At 41.6% G+C, this 23949-nt stretch overlaps 2 protein-coding genes across 3 annotated transcripts in view; both read right to left on the bottom strand.

The window, feature by feature from the left end:
• Positions 1-7606: 7606 nt before the first annotated feature.
• On the bottom strand, positions 7607-9700 carry LOC106603409 (cysteinyl leukotriene receptor 2-like). Its single transcript, XM_014197046.3, has 2 exons — positions 9351-9700; positions 7607-8980 (listed from the first exon to the last, which is right to left on the bottom strand). Exons 1-2 carry the CDS (start codon positions 9385-9387, stop codon positions 7926-7928), a joined length of 1092 nt encoding a protein of 363 aa, XP_014052521.1. The 5' UTR covers positions 9388-9700; the 3' UTR covers positions 7607-7925.
• A 4782-nt stretch (positions 9701-14482) lies between these two features.
• Positions 14483-23949, bottom strand: part of LOC106603335 (transcriptional regulator ATRX) — a 50325-nt gene continuing 40858 nt past the window's right edge. Inside the window, exons 26-35 of one of the 2 annotated variants that reach the window (XM_014196883.3) lie at positions 23692-23848; positions 23460-23560; positions 23237-23345; positions 22853-23030; positions 19033-19227; positions 16680-16823; positions 16318-16440; positions 16092-16187; positions 15838-15966; positions 14483-15732 (exon numbers count right to left, since the gene is read on the bottom strand). In XM_014196883.3, the coding sequence (XP_014052358.3) occupies positions 15616-15732; positions 15838-15966; positions 16092-16187; positions 16318-16440; positions 16680-16823; positions 19033-19227; positions 22853-23030; positions 23237-23345; positions 23460-23560; positions 23692-23848 (1349 nt within the window). In that variant the 3' untranslated portion in view covers positions 14483-15615. Of the gene's footprint in view, positions 15733-15837; positions 15967-16091; positions 16188-16317; positions 16441-16679; positions 16824-17665; positions 17810-19032; positions 19228-22852; positions 23031-23236; positions 23346-23459; positions 23561-23691; positions 23849-23949 lie in introns of those variants that run through there. The other variant, XM_082974573.1, reaches the window with a different exon arrangement.

Here is a 23949-nt window from a genome sequence, read left to right as displayed (position 1 = left end):
GGTCTGTGCGTAACGCCCGCTCGATGTTCGCGTCCAGCTCCCACACCACCGGTGCCAACAGGCAAGAGACCGGAAGTATGGGAGTTTGATCCATGGACCGCTCCTCTGTGTCATACATCCGGGACAGTGCGTCTGCCTTAGCTTTCTGGGAACCTGGTCTGTAGGATAGAGTGAAAACAAAACGGGTAAAGAACATAGCCCACCTTGCCTGGCGAGGGTTCAGTCTCCTCACCACCCAGATGTACTCCAGATTGCGGTGGTCAGTCCAGATGAGAAAAGGGTGTTTAGCCCCCTCAAGCCAATGTCTCCAAGCCTTCAGAGCCTTGACAACAGCCAACAGCTCCCGGTCCCCCACATCATAGTTACGCTCCGCCGGGCTGAGTTTCTTTGAAAAGAAAGCACAGGGGCGGAGCTTTGGTGGCGTGCCGGAGCGCTGAGAGAGCACGGCTCCTATCCCAGCCTCAGACGCGTCCACCTCCACTATGAACACCAAAGAGGGATCCGGATGAGCCAGCATGGGAGCCGAGGTCAACAGAGCCTTCAGGTGACCAAAAGCCCTGTCCGCCTCAGCCGACCACTGCAGCCACACCGGTCCCCCCTTCAGCAGTGAGGTAATGGGAGCTGCTACCTGACCAAAACCCCGGATAAACCTCCGGTAGTAGTTGGCAAACCCTAGAAACCGCTGCACTTCCTTTACCCTGGTGGGAGTCGGCCAATTACGCACGGCTGAAATGCGGTCATTCTCCATTTCCACCCCTGACGTGGAAATGCGGTACCCTAGGAAGGAGACGGACTGTTGGAAGAACAGACATTTCTCAGCCTTGATGGTCAGGTCATGCTCCAACAGTCGACCATGCACCCTGCGCACCAGGGACACATGCTCGGCGCGTGTAGCGGAGTATATCAGAATGTCGTCGATATACACCACTACACCCTGCCCGTGCAGGTCCCGGAAAATCTCGTCAACAAAGGCCTGGGAGACTGATGTAGCATTCATCAACCCGTACGGCATGACGAGGTACTCATAGTGCCGTCTTCCACTCGTCCCTCTCTCGGATACGCACCAGGTTGTAAGCGCTCCTGAGATCCAATTTTGTGAAGTTTGCGCCCCGTGCATTGACTCGATCGCACTGGCGATAAGCGATAGCGGGTAACTGTACCTCACTGTGATCTGATTTAGGCCTTGGTAGTCAATACACGGGCGCAGACCTCCCTCCTTCTTCACAAAAAAGAAACTGGAGGAGGCGGGTGAAGTGGAGGACCGAATGTACCTCTGACACAGGGATTCGGAGACATATGTTTCCATAGCCGCCGTCTCCGCCTGTGAGAGGGGATACACGTGACTCTTGGGAAGTGCAGCGTCTACCAGGAGTTTATCGCACAATTGCCCTGTCGATGGGGTGTTAATTGAGTCGCCTTCTTTTTGGAGAAAAAGCTGCACCATCGAGAGCATCCTGACCGGTTGCATCACAGCCTGGTATGGCAACTGCTCGGCATCTGACCGTAAGGCGCTACATAGGGTAGTGCGGATGGCCTAGTACATCACTGGGGCCAAGCTTCCTGCCATCCAGGACAAATATAATAGGTGGTGTCAGAGGAAAGCCTAGAAAATTGTCAGACCCAAGTTATAGACTTTTTTCTCTGCTACCTCACGGCAAGCGGTACCGGCGCACCAAGTCTAGGACCAAAAGGCTCCTCAACAGCTTCTACCCCCAATCCATTAGATTGCTGGACAATTCATAAAAATCGCCACCGGACAATTTACATTGACTCGGTACCGGTGCCCACTGTATATAGCCTCATTATTGTTATTCTTATTGTGTTACTTTTTATTATTACTTTTTATTTTTGCCTACTTGGTAAATATTTTCTTCTTCTTGAACTGTACTGTTGGTTAAGGGCTTGTAAGTAAGCATTTCACGGTGAAGTCTACACTTGTTGTATTCGGCGCATGTGACAAATAAAGTTTGACTTTATTTGATAAGCTGTCAAAATGGATAATGATAATATAATAATGATAAATCCATATCACCAATATCACACTGACTAGTAAGTTGCTCTAGATAAGAGTCTCTGCTAAATGACCAAAATGTCAATGTAATTAGCTTTTTTTTTCGTCACATAAGCTATTGGATGCATACTCATAAAATACAATGAATCGGAATTGTATTGCTAGAGAATACTGAGCTCAGGTACTTTTGCGGTGTCAGTTATGCATTCAGGGCCAACTCTCCATGCAGTACAGGAATAGATATGAATGCATATTGGATTTCATTCATGTAAACTAAGATATATGCCTGTTTCAAGATGGAACCTCAATCTCATGCCATGGTGCTTATATATAAAAGTGTTTAAAGATGCAATATGCAGAAATTTCTCCACCGTTTCCTGATTGCTAAAATTCTAATAGTTTGCCTAATTTCAGTTTATGTGACAAAACAAGCAAGTATAATGTAGAGAATCATTGTACCATCTAAACCGCTGTGAAATATATTTTCAATAATCACAAATATTATATTTTTATCATTTTGAAGCTGATGTACAAAAGATGCAAAAACTAAACTTAAGAATAGGAACAGATCTATGAGCTAAGATGGCGCCGACAGAGGGACCTCACCTTGAGCTCCAATAAAACATTGCAGGTTTCTATTTTTTCTAGTGTTTTTTCTAGTGTTTTTCTCTCATTTTCTTAATCAGTTTGTTTCCTGCATTACTACACACACCCGGGTAGAACCTTTGGAATACAGAGTACCTTTGGGTACTCACCGTCCACCCGACCTCCCCGAATTCCCTGAGACAGCAGAACAATGGGCTAGCTTCTTCGACGAGGAGCCGAGCTGCTTAGGAGTCCTACCGGAGAGTAGGAAGCGAAGATGCAGATGGAGAAGCAGATGTGGCGGGATCTTAGTAAGATTAAGATGCCGGATGACCCGTCCTCCACTACCGAGTATACTACTCGCCAATGTTCAATCATTAATCAACAAACTTGAGGAACTCAGAGCGAGGATCTCCTTCCAGAGGGACATTAGATCCTGCAACATACTCTGTTCTTCTGAGACTTGGCATTCCTCCGACATCCAGATGGATTTTATACAACCAGTGGGTTAGGAAGTGGGCTCTCTCTGGCAAGAGCAAGGGTGGGGGGCTTTACTTCATGACCCTACTTCAATACATGGTGTGACAGGGGAAACATACAGTAACTTGTGAGTTTCTGCTCTGCCGACTTGGAATACTTGGTCATAAAATGTTGTCCTTTTTACCTTCTGAGAGAGTTCACCGGGATTATCGCCATGACTGTGTACATCCCGCCCCAAACCGACACCACAAAGGCTCTCAAAGATCTTCATTGGACCCTGAACAAACTGGAGACTGCATTCCCGGAAGCAGCATTCGTTGTTGCGGGGGACTTCAACATACGTAATTTGAGAACTGTGCTCCAAAAATATTGCCAACACATCGAAATTATATTCTTGACCACTGCTACATGCCTTTTTGACACAGGTATAAGGCCCTCTCCCGTCCTCCTTTCAGAAAATCCGACCATGACTCCATCTTGCTTCTCCCTGCCTACAAACAAAGACTCAAGTGGGAAGTTCTGGTGATCAGGGCTATACAGTATTGGTCCGACCAATCAGAATTCATGCTCTAAGACTGTTTTGATCACATGGACTGGAATATGTTGCCTCTAGAGAAAATGTCAATGAATACGTCGACTCAGTCACCGGATTCATAAAAAAATGGATTAACGGTGAATTAACCGTGGATTAATAATAGCCTTGTAGGAAACTGAAAGAGAGTGACAGGGCAAGGAGACAGAGGATAATAGTAACCTCCACAGGATCAGTGTCCACTCCGCGGGACGGTTGAGCTAACGTAGGCTAATGTTATTAGCATGAGGTTGTAAGTAACAAGAACATTTCCCAGGACATAGACATATCTGATATGGGCAGAAAGCTTAAATTCTTGTTAATCTAACTGCACTGTCCAATTTACAGTAGCTATTACAGTGAAATAATACCATGCTATTGTTTGAGGAGAGTGCACAGTTATGAACTTGAAAATGTATTAATAAACCAATTAGGCACATTTGGGCATTTGGTCAAAATCTTGAACAGAAATACAATGGTTCATTGAATCAGTCTAAAACTTTGCACGTACACTGCTGCCATCTAGTGGCCAAAATCGAGATTGCACCGAACCTGGAATAGTACATTATGGCCTTTCTGTTGCATTTCAAAGATGATTTAAAAAAACGTTTTTTCTTTGTATTATCTTTTAGCAGATCTAATGTGTTATATTTTTTTTCTACATTAATTTCACATGTCCACAAACTTCAAAGTGTTTCCTTTCATATGGTATCAAGAATATGCATATCCTTGCTTAAGGTCTTGCGCTACAGGCAGTTTGGGTATGTCATTTTAGGCAAACATTGAAAAAAAGGGCCCCATCCTTAATTAAACAGTACAAATATGACTACACAGATCCATCAAGATGGAAAAACATAAGTACAGAGACAAAGTGGAGGAGCAATTCAGCGGGTAGGACACAAGGCGAATGTGGCAGGGGCTCCTAACGATTATGGATTACAAAAAGAAGCAACAGCATGTGCAGACCAGCTGGCTGTTGTGATCTCTGACATTTTCAATCTCTCCCTAGCTCAGGCATCTATACACACCTGCTTCAAGATGTCCACTATCATCCCCGTGCCCAAGAAAAGGAAAGTAACTGAACTGAATGACTACTGACCAGTAGCACTCACTTACGTCATCATGAAGTGCTTCGAGAGGCTAATCAAAGGCCATATCACCTCCTCCCCCCCGACCATCTCCAATTTGTCTACCGCCCTGAGAGATCCACAAACTACGCAATCGCCATTGCAATGCACACTGACCTTACCCACCTGGACAAAAGGAATGCATATGTGAGGATGCTGTTCATCGACTACAGCTCAGACTTCAATACCATAGTGCACTATAAGCTCGATACAAAGCTCACAGCCCTGACATGTTTGGTGAGTATGCAGGCCATGGGAAAACTGGGATGTTTTCAGCTTCCAGGAATTGTGTACAGATCCTTGTGGCATGGGGCCGTGCATTATCATGCTGAAACATGAGGTGATGGCGGCAGATGAATGACACAACAATGGGCCTCAGGATCTCGACACGGTATCTCTGTTAATTCAAATTGCCATCGATAAAATGCAGTTGTGTTCGTAGCTTATGCCTGGCCACACCATAACCTCACTGCCACCATGGGGCACTCTGTTCACAACCTTGACATCAGCAAACCGCTCGCACACACAACGCCATACAGGCGGTCTGCCGTTTGCTCGGTACAGTTGAAACTGGGATTAATCCATGAAGAGCACACTTCTCCAGCTTGCCAGTGACCATCGAAGGTGAGCATTTGCCTACTGAAGTCGGTTACAACGCCGAACTGCAGTCAGGGCAAAAACCTGGTGAGGATGATGAGCATGCAGATGAGCTTCCTTGAGACGGTTTCTGACAGTTTGTGCAGAAATTCTTCGGTTATGTAAACCCACAGTTTCATCACTTGTTGGCGTGGCATGTCTCAGACGATCCTGCAGGTGATGAAGCCGGATGTCAAAGGTCCTGGGCTGGCGTGGTTACACGTGGTCAGCGGTTGTGAGGCCAGTTGGACGTGCTGCCAAATTCTCTAAAACAATGTTGGAGGCGACTTATGGTAGAGAAGTTAACATTAAATGATCTGGCAACAGGTCTGGTGGACATTCCTGCAGTCAGCATGCCAATTGCACGCTCCTTCAAAATTTGAGACATCTGTGGCATTGTGTTATGTGGCAAAACTACACATTTTGGAGTGTCCTTTTATTGTCCCCAGCACAGTGCCATAGGTGCACCTGTGTAATGTTTAATTAGCTTATTGATATGCCACACCTGTCAGGTGGATGGATTATCTTGACAAAGGATAAGTGCTCACTAACAGGGATGTAAACACATTTTAGGAGTAATACGCTTTTTGTGCGTATGGAACATTTCTGGGATCTTTTATTTCAGCTCATGAAACATGGGACCAACACTTTACTTATTGCGTTTATATTTTTGTCCAGTATTAAAGAGAGAAATTTGCTCAACTCTCCATATAATTCTCCAATGAAACAAATGCAAACAGATGCAGGCCTATGACTACTGGGACAGCCTACAGTTCCATTGAACTTCTTTAACATCATTGCACGATCCTGGAGCTGTCCTTTCAGCACCACGAAGGGCGCAGATCTCATCAAGATCTGTTGCCTATGTCTAATAGTCATACTGATCACATATTATGATGATTATTACAAATAGATTATCACTTCTCACAATGGTGCTTGTCTACACCTAATTTCTAATGAGATTTTAGGATGGTTAGCTGAAGCTAAAAAGTCGCTTATTTTTTTCTCATATGCCAAAACTCAACGGAACGTACCAATAGGCAGGATATATTTTCTAGTAAGGTATCTTTACTTTTACTCAAGCATGACAATTGAGTGCCTTTTCCACCACTGACGAAACGAACATACCAGACTAATTGGAGTGTCAACGGATTTACATTTATTATGTTAGTCCAGGTTGGTGGGGCTGTTTTGAAAACCCCGTGGAGAGTCTGCACTTTCTCTTCAAATGTTAACAATTTGATGATTCATTTGATCATTTCATGTGAGGCCTTAAGATGTGTCACTGGTGTTCATGGGTTGGAACCCAAGTTATTTTCCAATCATTTCGTTGTGAAAATATATATTTTTTTATTCAGTTCCACTGTTTTGACCAGCAAAATAAAGTTCTGAACCGATTTGAACCCCAAAGAAGTAACGGTTTATATCGTTGCTAAATCTTCCTTTTCAAATCTCTGAAATCAATTTTAAAAAATGACATTGAGCTCAACATTAAATTACTTCACCAATCAGTTCAGATAGAGCAGCTTGCTATGAAGCAGGCAAGCTATTAACATGAATTAGACAGACGAGTGTAGGGTGCGAGATGCAAGTGACATTTTGCGGGTTGGGAGAGACAGAGAGAGGGTAGAGGAGGCTTGGCTTGAAGCGTTGGGCATCTTGTTGTTATGACATGCATTATATAAATTAGGCTCACAGAATTATACCTACAGAAGAGCGGCTTCTATGAAAAAACGTTGAATGTCTTTGAACTTCCTAGAGTTAGCTTAATGTTGGACCAGCTAGCTAACAAGCATGTGTGTGCAGAGCAGCACCAGAAATAAAATAAAAACACGTCTTACCTTTTTGTAGTTAATAAATCCAATGTGAAACGTGATAACTATAGTTTCCTTAACTTGAAAAGGTTAATAAATTTTTCTCTAAAAAAATCTCTCTCCCTAATTTCAGAATCATACTACTAAACCAGTGGTTCCCAACCAGGGGTACTAGGTACTTGAGAAGACTCATGAGACTATAGGCTTACTGGTTAAATGCACATTAGGGGGTACTTCAGGGGTACTCCAGGCAGAGCAAAATTCCGTTGGTGGTACAGTAAACGAAAAAGGCTGGGAACCACTGTACTAGATTATGCTTCGGAGGGGCAGGTTGCCTACACACGCACTGGCAAAGATTTTCAGCAGGCAAGCATTTATTTATTCATTTTTTATTTAATGTAGTAAAAATATCCAAATACATTAAGCTGTAATATATGTTGATTTATAATGTTAAGGGGTTTTAACTAAAAAAAGAAGTTCAATCATTTTAAAAAGTTGGCTGGTCAAAAAGCCACCATTTTTGAAGAAGACCCAGGCCTAGTCTCATCATAAACCTATTTTCAATGGTCCCATAATTATAAATCCACAAACAATTTGGCTCTACAGGAACTACAAATCACCCATCCATAGACTAGGTGTACATTTTATTTGAATGTGAAAGTGAATGCAACATTTTTGATAAGCTTAAAGTATCAAGTTTATTATAAATTGACTGTTAATTCTATGGGCTGCAGCTCTTGAATCCTTGGTCTCTCTGTGTTGTTAATAACTCTCCTCTGCCTCCCACAATTTTTCGTGCAGAAATCTCTGAAGTTTTCTCCCACAAAGAAGAAAAGGAACGGGTCCAGGCAGCTGTTACCCGCTGCAAGACAGAGCGTTACCACGGCAGCCTTCCGAATACCCTGGAGGTAGCGGCAAGAATCCTCACAGCCATTTAGTTGAGCATTCCGCTCTGCTGCCAGGAAGAGGGTTCGCACCACATGATAAGGCAGGAAGCAGATCAGGAAGATGCAGAGACCGAGGATGACAAGGGCACAAGACTTTCTTGTAGAGGGCTTCCTCATCCCCTCCACCCCAGCCCTACACTGCCTCAGGCTGAGCAGCACACACATGTAGCAAACAGAGATGATAGTGAAGGGCAGGGCGAAGCCCACCACCAGGGCAGCACGGTTCAGAAGGATGATGGTGCCCAAGCTGCTGCCCAGCTCCAGACAGCGGGTCTGCTCTTCCCCCTCCTGGCTAGTCCCAATACTCAGTAGGGGTGTAGAGGCCAGGGACACAAAGATCCAGATGAGTAGACACCCTCCCCAACCACAGGATCCACCCTCCAGACTCATGAAGGTGTAGGGGTGTGATACGGCCAGGTAACGGAGGACACTCAGGGCCAGCAGGAAGTAGACAGAGCCATACATGTTGATATAGAATACGTAGGAGACCAGGCGGCAGGTGAGGTCCCCAAACGGCCAATGGGAGTCCAGCAGGTAGTATGCTGATCTGAGGGGCAGAGAGCACACCAGCATGAGGTCAGACATCAGCAGGTTCACCATGTACAGGTTGACCATGGTGATGCTCCTCCTCCTCCTGTACATGCTCAGAAAGACCCAGAGGGAGGCACTGTTGGCTATTAGGCCCAGGAAGAAGATGATCAGGTATGCAGCAGGAAACACACTGCGCTTGAAGCTGTCGATGGGACAATCACATGCCAGATTACTCATCCCTGACTCCAGACTCATATTGTCTGTGCCTCCAGTTAGACCTTTGAATAAAGGGAGGGAGACAAAGATATGGAAAATGTACTGCATGTGCTGGAAGGTAAAAAGACAGCATAGAGAGACTGAAAAGGGAAAACTAACACTACATTATGTTAAGGCATTTCATTAATTGGTCATTTTCAATCCATGTAAAAATCTAACAAAAATAGCCAGAGTCACTTTACAGGAAGGATTTTTCACATTTTATTACAGGTAGACTCATCGATATAATGTAGATGCAGAAAGTAAACAGCATAGTAGGTCAATTTCCACAACAACTAAGTGTGAGGCTCAACTTCTCCGCTGTGTTGGTCCCGTGGCTACCATGTTCAATTTATAGTAGAACAAAAATAAACATGAGAAAGTTGACAGTACCTCTCTCTGTGGTCCAATACTGTTGCATACTTGTCATCAGTCCAGTGAACCCTGTTGAATCAGTTTTCTGATGGCCGTGTCCACTGAGAGATGTGTGTTTGAGCTATGTTTAGAGGAAGCCAAAGAAAAATGAGTGCAATTTACCTCTACAATGCCTTCAGTGTTCACTCAGGGCGTGACTTCCTCTGCTGGTTCACAATTCTACCACTGCTGCTCTCCAAGTCCAAATGTACCTAATTTCCTATTTTAAACAGTTCACTGAGGCTATTCAACTGCTATGCAACTTTTTGTTCAATTATGTTGTTATGACAAGGCTGTGTGGCTTTGGAGAAGTTAAGATAACATCTGATACATGGTTGAGACAGTTTATAAATGGAATGACTATACAGTTGTCATTGTGTGGGGAAGACATGCTTGAGTAAGGTCTCTCTCCACTACGCACCGACTCCCGCCAATTCGTGCACATTTATTGTTTACACTTTTTCTCACTTCCCTTTAAATACAGTGGGGTCCGGATTTATTGGACCCCTTGATAAAACTGACCAAAAAAAGACTGTATAAAATACATTATACAAATACTGACCTGCAGTGAGGTGCACAATTAATGGATCCCTTGATAAAGATGAGAAAAAAAGACTGTATGAAGCAGTGGTGGAAAAATTACCCAATAGTCAATCAGTACATAAACTAGAGATACCTTAATAGAAAAGGACTCGAGTAAAAGTGAAAGTCACTCAGTAAAATACTACTTGAGTAAAAGTCAAAAAATATTTGGTTTTAAATATACTTAAGTATCAAAAGTAAATGTAAATGCTAAAATATACTTAAGTATCAAAAGTAAGAGTATAAATAATAAAAAATTCCTTATATTAAGCAAAGCAGACAGCCACATTTTCTATTTTTTTTTATTTACAGATAGTCAGTAGCACGCTCCAACACTCAGACTTCATTTACAAACCAAGCATGTGTTTAGTGAGTCCGCCATATCAGAGGCAGTAGGGATGACCAGGGATGCTCTCTTGATAAATTAGACAATTTTCCTGTCCTGCTAAGCATTCAAAATGTAACGAATACTTTTGGGTGTCAGGGAAAATGTAGGAGTAAAAAGTACATAATGTTCTTTGAGAATGTAGTGAAGTAAAAGTAAAAGTTGCCAAAAATATAAATAGTAAAGTAGAGTACAGATACTGTACCCTAAAAACTACTTAAGTAGTACTAGATTTTTTACTTAAGTACTTTACACCACTGGTAGAAAGCCAGTATGATGGTTTGCGCTCAGGCTAAAAAGAAAAGGTGGGCGGTGCGTAGGAGAAAAATACAGTTCAAAAGGTACTTGCACAAACCACGAAAAGGAATAATAAAACGGAATAATGAAAAGGAATAGCCCAAAGAGGCCGAGATGCAAAAATAATATACTTAATTTAATCCATGTAAGGTGCTAAAAATAAAACAAAATAGACTGTATAAAATAAATAATACAAATACTGAAATATATTGTTTGTAACAACAAATAAAAATACTTATACAATTGCTCAGAGAATGAGATTTAGTTTAACAAGTAATAAAAATAAAAATATTTAAAAAAAAGTTGTTCTAAATTATTGGATCCCCTACTCCAGCACCCTCCCCTTGCGAGGATAACGACACAGAGCCTTTTTCTAAAATGTTTTATGAGATTGAAGAACACATTGGGAGGGATCTTGAATTTCCTCCATACAGAATCTTTCCAGATCCTTGATATCCTTCATCTGCGGTTAAGGACATGAACTGCCCTCTTCAATACAAACTACAGCTTTACAATGGGGTTCATGTCCGGAAACTGAGATGGCCATTGCAAAATGTTGATTTTGTGGTCAATTCACCATTTCTTTGTGGATTTTGATGTGTGCTTGGGGTTATTGTCTTGCTGGAAGATCTATTTTCAGCCAAGTTTCATCCTCCTGGCAGAGGCAACCAGGTTTTTGGCTAAAATGTCCTGGGGCCTCATTTATCCAAAATACTCTTAAACTTGCGTGCGCCAGTTATCTGACATGACTGATTTATTCCTGCTACACAGCAAATATTAGGCTACCATTTATCCATCGCTCATTCAATAGCCAACCAGTGGTAGGGTAACAACAAACATGAATTCAACAACAACAAAATCACCAGGTCATTTAAGTTGATGACTTTTTGCAAATCCAATTAGTTTCCCAGGTTGATTTTACATCATCTCATTTATTTTTGGGGTTCAAATGAGGTTCCTACTCGGCGCATACGTCAGTTCCATGTTTATTCCACGTTGCTTCAACGTCATTTTGTTGAAAGGATGTGGAAACATTGATTTAACCAGTGTGTGCACAGTGGGTTGATTCAACCAGTTTTTACCCAGTGACTTGATTTATTAGGATCCCCATTAGACGACGCCAATGGCAACAGCTAGTCTGACTGGGGTCCGACATATAATGAAAAATACATTACAGACAAAATACTTTACATACATTTAAAAACATGTAGTGTGCGTGTATCTATCAGTTACACAAACATGTCAGTACATACACACAACAAGTAGGTCCCATGGGGGAGAGGCGTGCTGCGAGGTGTTGCTTTATTTGTTTTTGAAACCAGGTTTGCTGTTCACGTGCGCTGTATGAGATGGAAGGGTGTTCCATGCACTCATGGCTCTGTAAAATACTGTACGTTTCTTTGAATTTGATCTGGACCTGGGGTCTCTGAAAAGACCCCTGGTGGCATGTCTGGTGGGGTAAGTGTGTGTGTCAGTGCTGTGTGTAAGTTGACTATGCAAACAATTTGGAATTTCCAGAGTCGATGCCCCCCCCCCCCCGTAAAAATAGAATTTGCATAATAATAAAATAGCCCCATAAAAATCTGTCAGTTTAATGTTTGTTTTTTTTGCATTGGATGCATCTCAAACCACCACATCCGCCGATGTCGCCCTTCTGCATCTGCGGTGAAAGGTGACAGAGCTAGAGTGTTGTTTATCATACCATAAGACATCCTGTCTGCATCGTCTAAGCGGTTTGGCCTACAAAACTATTATGACCTCTCTATTGAAAGATGAGACGCTCATGAACACAATGGTGTTCTCCGTTTTTGCAACGACCCCCACAAGGGTCTTGGGACTCGTCTGACTGGTCTATAGTACCAGTTAAAAGTTTGGACACACCTATTCATTCAAGGGCTTTTCTTTATTTATACTATTTTCTACATTGTCGAATAATAGTGAAGACATCAAAAACTATGAAATAACACATGGAATCATGTAGTAACCAAAAAAGTGTTAAATCAAAATATATGTTATATTTGAGATTCTTCAAAGTAGCCACCCTTTGCCTTGATGACAGCATTGCATGCTCTTGACATTCTCTCAACTAGCTTCACGAGGTAGTCACCTGGAATGGATTTCAATTAACGTGTGACTTGTTAGAAGTTAATTTGTGGAATTTCTTTCCTTCCTAATGCGTTTTAGCCAATCAGTTGTGTTGTGACAAGGTAGGGGTGGTATACAGAAGATATCCCTATTTGGTAAAAGACCAAGTCCATATTACGGCAAGAATAGCACAAATAAGCAAAGAGAAACGACAGCCCATTACTTTAAGACATGAAGGTCAGTCAAACCGGAATATGAAGTACTTTGAAAGTTTCTTCAAGTGCAGTCGCAAAAACCATCAAGCGCTATGATGCAACTGGCTCTCATGAAGACCGCCACAGGAACGGAAAATCCAGAGTTACCTCTGCCGCAGAGGATAAGTTCATTAGAGTTACTCGCCTCAAAAATTGCAGCCCAAATAAATGCTTCAGAGCTCAAGTAACAGACACATCAACTGTTCAGAGGAGACTGCATGAATCAGGCCTTCAAGGTCGCATTGCTGCAAAGAAACCACGACTAAAGGACACCAATAAGAAGAAGAGACTTGCTTGGGCCAAGAAATACATGCAATGCTCTCATGAGGACCGCCAAAGGAAAGAAAGACTCAGAGTACCTATACTGCAGAGGATAAGTTCATTAGAGGTAACTGCACTTCAGAAGCCCAAATAAATGCTTTGGAGTTTAAGTAACAGACATCTCAACATCAACTGTTCAAAGGAGACTGCGTGAATCAGGCCTTCCTGGTCGAAAATATGTTATATATCTTCGTATTGCTACTACTGTATCAAAGGAATTATATAAGCGAGTCTCAGAAATGGCTAATATATGAATGTAATCTGATGTTAGCAAGTTATTTATTTTATGAACCTTATTTCTAAGGCAACATATATTAAAATGGGCTATTTTTTGCCCTTTCCTGGGTAGCTTAGAGATAAACATATGGAAAAGAGCAAACAAAGCGAGAGGAAAAACGATTCAGCAGTCCATTAATAAGTTGGTGCGTGTAAGTGTGTGTGTGCTGCCAGACAGAGTCCAGAGAGCCCTCAAGTTCATCCTAGGTTCTGACTATTCAACATACTCGGTGGCCTGCCAAACCCTACAGATGAGCTTTGTCTGAAATTGTCCTCTCAAGCTGCAGGGTTCAAACAAATTCTCCAGCTGGCTGCCACCTACAAGGGATAAGCAACCAGGAGTAAGGAAAAGGCAGGACGAGCAACTACTGGAGATCAGACGTAACACTGAATGCTACAAAACAAAACCATCCTTATTTAGGCTTTTAAACACACTAGATGCGGTAGTTTTTTTATTGAGTTTCTCTTTTAATGTTCTTATGTAAGATGCACTGCAATTCAGTTTTAGTTATTGTAAACTGCCAAAGTGCTCCATTGTGGCACATGTATTTGTGTAAATAAACATATCCATCTATAGGCTCTAACCGGTTTTCGCCCATTTGATTAAACCTTTCTAGAGCATGAGTTTAGCCTCCGCTCTGCACTAAAGTAACAAAAACTGCTGAGCGCAAACACTTATTCTCATGAAAAATATCTCTCCAACTCTATAACCGAAACAATTTTTATAACCCAAATCTGTTACAAATTAAGTATTTTTTGAATTACTTAAATGTAGTACCAAAAACTACCAATCATTGTTACAATCTCATTTTAAAGTATATGCCTGGTAATTTCTGACTAACCATAAAATAAAGTGTAATAACCAATGCAAAAAATTCACCATAACAAAAACCACAACATTTTAGACAAAACGAATTAACAGATTTTTATTATAGCATCAGAGAAACAGACAATTATACCATTAATCACATAGGAAAACCTTTTCCAAGGCAGAATATTTATTTAAAGCCCCCATGCAGCCTTTAAATGGAATAAATCATCACTGTGTTTATCACGAAAATAACTCCAAAATATATTTTGTATAATTTATTTCCCTGAGCCTCATTTTGCCATTGAAATGCTCAGTCTGATCGTGTGGGTGTGTTGATACAAATATAAATATATTTACATACACAGCCCTTATTGACGGATAGGATCGTCTACACTCTGGAGCCTACCCCGCTTACCCTTTTAAAGTAGGAGGATACATATGCAAAGATGACTGGTCATTGGCAGAATAATCAGATCAGATTGTGATGTCACGACGTGGACCAAAAACTCAATCCCACCTGAACAGACTGAAATTCAACGTTTTCTTTTAAAAAGCTCTTAAACTACAGTATAAGGGCATTATCATAATTTTCACAATTTCAGAGTGTTTTTCCAACCTCAGTGTGGAAATACATAAAAACTTGAAAATCAAATTTCACTGCACTGCCCCTTTAACATAATATCTTTGCTATAGAACCCTCAAACTCAACTCTGGACCTCAAAGCCAGTTCCACTGCTTGTTTTTATTGTTTCCTCTAATCAGGGACTGATTTAGAACCTGGCGCACCAGGTGCGTGCAATTAATTATCAGGTAGAACAGAAAACCAGCAGGCTCTGGACCTCGTAGGGTAAGGGTTTAACACCCCTGCTATAGAACATAATAATAATAGGGTGGGTGCTTAGCATTTGTCCTATTTCACACATGTACATAGTAATTGTTTTGCATATCCCACTCCCCATAAGACACCCTCGGAGAGTGGGTTCAAAGCTAGGGATCAGCCATTGATGACGGGGATTCGAACCAGCAACCTTTCGGTTATTGGCCCAACGCTCTAACCACTAGGTTACCTGCCGCCACATACATTCATTTTCAATGTAAAATAAAGGAAATCCTTAACGGAAATGTTACATCTATCACCCCTTAGGGGGGATCAAGTACCCTCTATAGTTACTGCGGTTAGACTAGTGTGTCCTCTAGTGGAACGGGACTGAGGCTAGAGACGTCTCTGCTGCCTCACTGCATGGGTTTCTTAACGGAGTCTGTCAAGGCTGGTGACTGATTGGTGACCGTGGCAGTCTGTGTCACTTCAGTTTTTCTACTGGTCAAAATGGTCTGGATGCACATTGTAAGCTGTCAAGGGGAGTAAGGGAAAGATGCAGGGTTAAGTAGTTAAAAAGGAATATCAAAAGCAGAAAGAAAATTAGAACAATGTTGTTGTTGACAATTGAAACTTACTGATTGTTGTTTTGAGAGAAGGTCATGATATAAGGCCCGTCTTCGCTCCCGCTCCTTGTCATTGCTGGTTTTCCAGGTCTGGGCCAGGACTTTCACCTGCTTCTCATCTAGACTTGGGTTATCGTGCCACTGTAAAAACAAGTCATGTCATCGTAATGCACATTACATTTTTTTCCACACATCACTTCAGGGAGACATAAGTGTAATTTGAAAGATTACAATCATATTAATGTAATATAATACGAGGGACTAACCAAGCGCAACACATAGTCATCCACGGAGAGGTTCTTTAAGGAATGCAGGGACTTGATGGCCTCGCTGACCTCGTCACGGCTGGCATTAATCATGTTCTGTCATTCAGGAGAGACGCATTCACATGTTGATGTGAGAGGCATCTATCTATTGAGAGATAATCTCAAACAAACTTTAGAGAAAAGCAACTGATTTCCACACAGGTCTGGTGGGAGACATGGCTAATACCTTCAGCTGCTCATTAGTCTTCTTGTACAGGGATGACAGACTGTTGGCCATACGAGAGGTGGAGGAGATGGGAACGTTGGTGCTGGTGCTGTTGTGTGCTGCCTTATTCAAGAAGAATGCACCCTTTGTAGAGGAGAGATAAACATACACCTGTTTTTACACATCATGCATATATCATTACTACTTTACTTCTTGATAAACGAGAATTCAAGTAAGGATGTTGAATTGATTCAAAACCATACTTTCTCAGTGTTTATAGGCGAGAGCAGGATAGAGTGAGATTACTAGAGGCTGCTCACCACGGTCTATTAAAACATATTTAGCCGTTTTGTCAGAGAATGTGTGTAGTAGTTCCTCTTTACCTCTGCCTCGTACTCAGCCCAGGCAGCTTTGCGGTCAGCCTCACTGAGCTCCTCCTCCTCTTTGTGGTCCAGCAGGGACTCGTGTTCATGGTAGCGGACAATCTGCTCCTTACAGATCTGCAGCAGCTCTGCCAGCACCATGTCCTGGGAAACAGGCACACAATGTCAATCCCTACTCTACTGTTCAAGTAAAAATACTAATTCACCCTTCGCCAAGCCCTAGAATTTTGGTCAACCAATCACAGCGCGCCAATGGACAGAAACTGTCGTCGTGTCCAACACCTCAGACAAGCTCACGTTTAAATCGCATGAAAGCCAATGAGGGCTATGGCAAAAACAGTTTTTATAGATTTACTTTTTATGGCTAAATAATTGAACAATTTACCAGGAGTACTTCGTAAGGTGATTTCTGAAATGCAGAGCCTGTTGGAGTATTTTTCGAATCCGAAATTATACTTGTGTTATATTGTTTGATAGCTCAGCAGGTTAGCTAGCTCTCAGTCTCATTGACTACCAAACGTTTCAAACGCTAGCTAGCTAGCCACTTAATACACCTTGTTAGCAAGCTATGTTATGAGTGGTATTCATAACATTGCTATTGACATCAGGATACAATTTGAGAGCACTAGTTCGCTCCAAAAGTGTATATACAGTTGAAGTTGGAAGTTTACATACTTAGGTTGGAGTCAATAAAACGTGTTTTTCAACCACTCCACACATTTCTTGTTAACAAACTATAGTTCTGGCAAGTCGGTTAGGACATCTACTTTGCATGACAAGTAATTTTTCCAACAATTGTTTACAGACAGATTATTTCACTATCACAATTCCAGTGAGTCAGAAGTTACATACACTAAGTTGACTGTGCCTTTAAACAGCTTGGAAAATTCCAGAAAATTATGTCATGGCTTTAGAAACCTCCGATAGGCCAATTGATATAATTTGAGTCAATTGGAGGTGTACCTGTGGATGTATTTCAAGGCCTACCTTCAAACTCAGTGCCTCTTTGCTTGACATCATGGGAAAATCAAAAGAAATCAGCCAAGACCTCAGAAAAAAGATTGTAGACCTCCACAAGTCTGGTTCATCCTTGGGAGCAATTTCCAAATGCCTGAAGGTACCACGTTCATCTGTACAAACAATAGTACGCAAGTATAAACACCATTGGACCACGCAGCCGTCACACCGCTCATGAAGGAGACGCATTCTGTCTCCTAGAGATGAAGGTACTTTGGTGCGAAAAGTGCAAACCAATCCCAGAACAACAGCAAAGGACCTTGTGAAGATGCTGGAGGAAACAGGTACAAAAGTATCTATATCCACAGTAAAGTCCTATATCAACATAACCTGAAAGGCCGCTCAGCAAGGAAGAAGCCACTGCTCCAAAACCACCATAAAAAAGCCAGACTACGGTTTGCAACTGCACATGGGGACAAAGATTGTTCTTTTTGTAGAAATGTCCTCTGGTCTGATGAAACAAAAATAGAACTGTTTGACCATAATGACCATCGTTATGTTTGGAGGAAAAAGGGGGAGGCTTGCAAGCCGAAGAACACCATCCCAACCATGAAGCACTGGGGTGGAAGCATCATGTTGTGGGGGTGCTTTGCTGCATGAGGGACTGGTGCACTTCACAAAATAGATGGCATCACGAGGGAGGAAAATTATGTGGATATATTGAAGCAACATCTCAAGACATCAGTCAGGAAGTTAAAGCTTGGTCACAAATGGGTCTTCCAAATGGACAATGACCCCAAGCATACTTACAAAGTTGTTGCAAAATGGCTTAAGGACAACAAAGTCAAGGTATTGGAGTGTCCATCACAAAGCCCTGACCTAAATCCAAAGCCCTAAAATAAATCACTCTACTATTATTCTGACATTTCACATTCTTAAAATAAAATGGTGATCCTAACTGACCTAAGACAGGGAATTTTTACTAGGATTAAATGTCAGGAATTGTGAAAAACCGAGTTTAAATGTATTTGGCTAAGGTGTATGTAAACTTCCGACTTCAACTGTAGCAGTATATGCTGATGGTGAATTCAGAGCTATTCAGTGGCTAGCTACACTACAAGCATAATTTCACCAGGTTCCCGTGAAGCAATTTCCATGACAGTTCACCACAACATACACAATGTCTCCTGATGAGCAAGGGGTAGTCTGTGTTAAATTTCATTGTGTTTTTGGAACACAGTTTGGGAATATTGTGAGGTGATTTCTTGAATGGGGAATTGAGCTTCCCGGGAAAATGTTGTCAGAGGTTGCGACATTAACCAAGGGAGGCGGGGCTTAGCAAAGGGTCAATTGAGAATGTAATGGTCTTGTGTGTTTAATTTGTAGCTTTGGTCACCTTGGGCAGCAGGGGTGTGATCCTCTTGCTCTTCTTCTCAGAGTTGGGGTCATCCAGCAGGTCTGGCTCAAACATGTAAAGCTCTGTCAGTTCAAACAGAGTGAAGTGTCTCTGTATCTGCTGCTGGTCCACCACCCGGAACGATAGAGATTGCTTGGCCACCTGCCGGTCGTAGATCTTCTCCTCCATGGTGCCCTGGAAAGAAACATCAATTTAATATCAGTGACTACAGAATTACAGTCACATCCAAAATTGTCACCCTTGATAAAGATGAACAAAAAAAATAGATATATAAATTATACAAATACTGAGTGATATTGTACTAATACAAAAAATATTTTCTTTAACAAGTAATAGAAAAAGAGTGTCAAAATTATTGCCACCCCTATTTTCAATACTTTGTGCACCCTCCCATTGTGAGGATAACAGCACTTAACCTTTTCTATAATGTTTTATGAGATTGAAGAACACATTGGGAGGGATCTTAGACCATTCCTCCATACAGAATCCTTCCAGATTATTGATAACCTTCGGTCTGCGCTTATGGGCTGCCCTCTTCAATTCAAACCACAGGTTTGAGATGGCCAATGCAAAATGTTGATTTTGTGGTCAATTAGCCATTACTTTGTGGATGTGTGTGTGCTTAGGGTCATCGTCTTGCTGGATGATCCACTTGCGGCCCAGTGTCAGCATCCTGGCAGAGGCAACCAGGTTTTTGGCTAAAATGTCCTGATACTTGGTAGAGTTCATGTCATGATGCCGTGGACCTTAAAGGCATCAGCATGCATCAATTCGGCTGGCGCCTAGCCGACCTCAGCTAGCCAAACCAAATGAGTGTGGTCACATATTCCCTTAAAAAAACCTTTGCATGAAAAACAAGAAAAAAGCAGCAGGCAATAGTACTATTTGTCCATCTTGAGATGCCGTAGCCAGTATACACAATTAATCAGAATTAATCTCTCAAGAAATCTGTCATTCATTTTGATGTTTAAGCAGAAGAGATCTTCTGCACAATCTTGCATCTGATTAGGATGTTTGGTGTAATATTTCTCAAGTGAAAAAATGACAAAAGGCACTTCATTAAAGAATACCTACTGTTGACCAATCGCCGACGAGGGGGCGTAGACTTCGGCTACCGACTTCAGCTTGCCTAGAGAAAAACAATGTGTGCTCGAACAGCCTAAAGAACACTTGCCGAAGTCCATAACGAACAAAAACATCACAAAATGTCGTCAAAACATACGCACAAACTGTTCCGTCTGGGAAGCATGAGGGCGCCACAACAAGTGCCTCAGGACCGGTGGAAATAAAACAGCCCCATAAGATCAAATATACACCACCATATTTTACAATATGTATGAGCTCTAATATTGTCTCATCTGACCATAGCACCTGGTTCCAATAGAACAATGCCGTTCAGCTAACTGAGCGTTCACATTTGTTGGTTGCCCTCAATAAAGGTCTTTTTTATGACAACCCTTCCAAATTGCCTATTGACATGGAGGTGCCGTGTAACTGTAGATTTGGAGACATGGTGAGCCCAAGATGCAACCAAGTTCTCAGCTCTCCAACTGTGGCCCTTGGACTTTTCTGTGCCTCCGGAACCATCTTCCTCACTGTGCGTGGGGACAAGATACACTTGGGTCCTCTACCAGGAAAGTTTACCACTGTACCAGTGGTTTTAACCTTCAAAATGTTTTGCCCTAATAGTGAGTGATCTCTCCGCATCTCTGAATGTCCTTAGTGACCCAGCCAGAGCCGGGTCATGAACCTGATCGAAATTCTCTGTAGAGACCTGAAAATAACTTGTGCAGCGACACTCCCCATCTAACCTGACAGAGCTTGAGAGGATTGCAGTTGAGTGGGAGAAACTCCCCAAATACAGGTGTGCCAAGCTTGTAGCGTCATACCCAAGAAGACTCGAGGATGTAATCGCTGCCAAAGGTGCTTCAACAATGTACTGAGTAAAGGATCTGAATACTTATGTGAAATGTCATTAAAAAAAAAAAATTACATTAGCAAAACAATTGAGACTAACGTAACAAAATTTGGAAAAAGTCAAGGGGTCTGAAATCTTTCCGAATGCACTGTACACGTCAACGCCCACAAAGGTTCTAGCATCAGGCAGGGCCATGACTACACCAGTGAGAGGAACCAATTAAGTTCCTGCCTAGCAACAGATATGTATTGGCTGTCTAGAGGTGTAGAAGTTGACCCCCGCCAAAGAGGAAGTTATAAATAAATGTGCTTGTGTAATCATGCTTCGTCTTTGCAGCTGCATGAACCAGTGGGTGAATAAACTTGGTTTGAGCTTTATCTAGTCGTCCGTTTTAGTTTTTACTCCGTTTGTTCAGAACCTAACAACATGCATGTTACCCCATTTTTAATCCCAGTGAAACAGGAAGCCATGAAAGGCCACAAAGTTCCTTGACGCAAGGCACCACAGACTGAAATGACATTTTTGCATCTACAGTACCTATCAATTTTTAGATTTGTTGGTATTTTGGCCCATAAATATTAGTATTTTCAAAAAGTGAACATAAAAATGTCAAAATCTTGATGAAAATGTATATTTTATTTTAGAGAATAGAGAATGTAACAAACTGGACTATATGTAGTAACTTACTTTGAAGAGATAGTGATTGGATCTAAATAGATGTTTGGTCGTCTAAATTCAGTGTACTTGTCTTTAACTGCCATTTACCGAAAGTCAGACTCTTCCCACATGCCAACTTATTTTCCTCAGTTTCAGAAGAATCTACATTCACCAGATTGTGTGGTTATCCTTGGATATATTCAAGACTTTCCCAGATGTTATTGTTGATATGTTGTCAATTTGTTATTCTAGGTAACATTTTGTTTAGAAAAATTTGCCAAAAATGCATTTTACGTACCGGAGTGTCTTAACAAAATGAAACTAAAATATTTACGCAGACTTAATCCAGTGTCCTGAAAAATGGATTTGCGGGATATGCAAATAGTCAATGTCGGATGCAAACCTCGTAACTCAAAAAGTGGTGATTTTCATTTTTTTTTATAACTTGAATCGATACTATTGGTTCCCCTTCACGTGTGTATGAAGGTTTCAGGACCAAGTAATTATTATAATACAAAAAACTTTGTTAAATAACATTAAAATGTGGCACTGAATTCATTGGTTGTATGGCGAATACAGCCATTAGCCATGACCATAGTAACTCTCCATCACATCGGTCCTCATGCTATTCATAATTCATTGCTTATTGCACACTATCCACCCATTTCCTGTTGACTTGTCATACATAACTGAGCATGTGCCAGAGCGCATTGTCAGTCCCACGATCTTTCTATCCAACTGTTCATTTTAAGTATTTACGCCGACTTAATCCAGTGAACCAAATTTTTTGGGGGCGGGATATGCAAAATGTGCATATTTAATGAAATATCACCTCATTTGCATGTATATTTTTAAAGTATTATGCATATCTACATTCAACGGGTAAAAGTTGACTGTGATATGATTAAGGGGGGAAAAAAATCCCCTATTAGGGTCTGGTGCCTGGCCTTTAACTTTAAATAGTAGAATGTTAATGCAGATCACATTGTTTGATTATATTTATAAGAATCATTAGGGATGCCAATAATTGACCTTTTTTTATTAACAGAATCTCAGCTATTTTGTAAAATGTTTTGCATACAATATAGCTCGTATTTGTACTTATTTAATAGTATTTTTTGCTAATCTTATCAACAATTTTGGATGTGACTGTATATGTAAAAAACACAAAATGTGTCCCACAATCATATTACAGAAGATGGGGTGCATACGAGATGTCATTACCTGTGCCAAGAAGCGGTAGACAAACACTGCCTTCAGCTGGCCAAAACGGTACACCCTGAAGATGCTCTGGATGTCATAGGAGGGGTTCCACGAAGCGTCAAAAATTATGACCCTGTTAGCTGCTACCAGGTTGATCCCAAGGGACCCAGCTCTTGTCGAGATGAGAAATAGACGACCTCTGAAAGTAAATTGGTAAGAAATGAAATCAAAGGAGTGAGTGTGAGTAGAATCTTAAACAGACCATCTCAAGAAATCACACGGTCTACAATTACTGATGCTTTGTCATGAATAATAATACAATACTAAGTGTTATGCTACATACTGTGTTGAGGTTTGGCACAGTGAAATTTGAGATGTAGAATAGTACAGCAGTCAGAGACGTACCGCTCATTGGTGGCATCATTGAACTCTTCAGCCCATTTCTTCCTGGATGTGGCACTGGTGGACCCATCAATACGGTAATAGTCAATGTTTCTGATCCAGCTGCCACCACCTACAGTTTGGGAAAGGAAACAAATGACACAATTATAGACTCTCTGAAGAAAACAATTGTTTTGTAATACTATAACATATGTTTGAATATGTGAAAAGCCAATGGGAACGGTACCTTTGTATAGGGATGATTGTCCGTTGTCTTTGGCTTTGTTAGCGAGGTCCAAGAAATCTTCAATCATGTCTAATGAGATCAAGGATTGACTGAACACCAACCTGTGAATATACAAACAAAAATGGATGAAGAAAAGGTTAATTCAACAAATCTGCTCTATAAACCTCTGGCTAACTCAATCCTTTTTTGAAATACCCCCCGGTGCCTGAATGCATTTCTCAAGCACACTTACAGTTTGTCGTCCAGTTCCTCTGCCATTCGGAGAATCTCAAACAGCAGCACCATCTTCCCTGAGTGTCCCAGGATGGTGGCGTCAGAATCACTCAGCATATCCTTGTACCAGTCTGCAGCCGGACTGTCAGGCCTGAAACTGCTGGACGCTCTCACCGCTGAACACAGAGCATACAATATCACCATTGAGCTCACATTAATATGTTCACCTTATATTAATGTCTTAATTGTAAATCATTTAAAATGTTCAATTGTAACA

This window comes from Salmo salar, chromosome 04 (assembly GCF_965601325.2).
Source record: "Salmo salar chromosome 04, fSalSal1, whole genome shotgun sequence".
In the NCBI taxonomy this organism is placed as follows: Eukaryota; Metazoa; Chordata; class Actinopteri; order Salmoniformes; family Salmonidae; genus Salmo; species Salmo salar.
The sequence above is the reverse complement of the archived record's forward strand: the minus strand, read 5'-3'. Positions and strand labels throughout refer to the sequence as shown.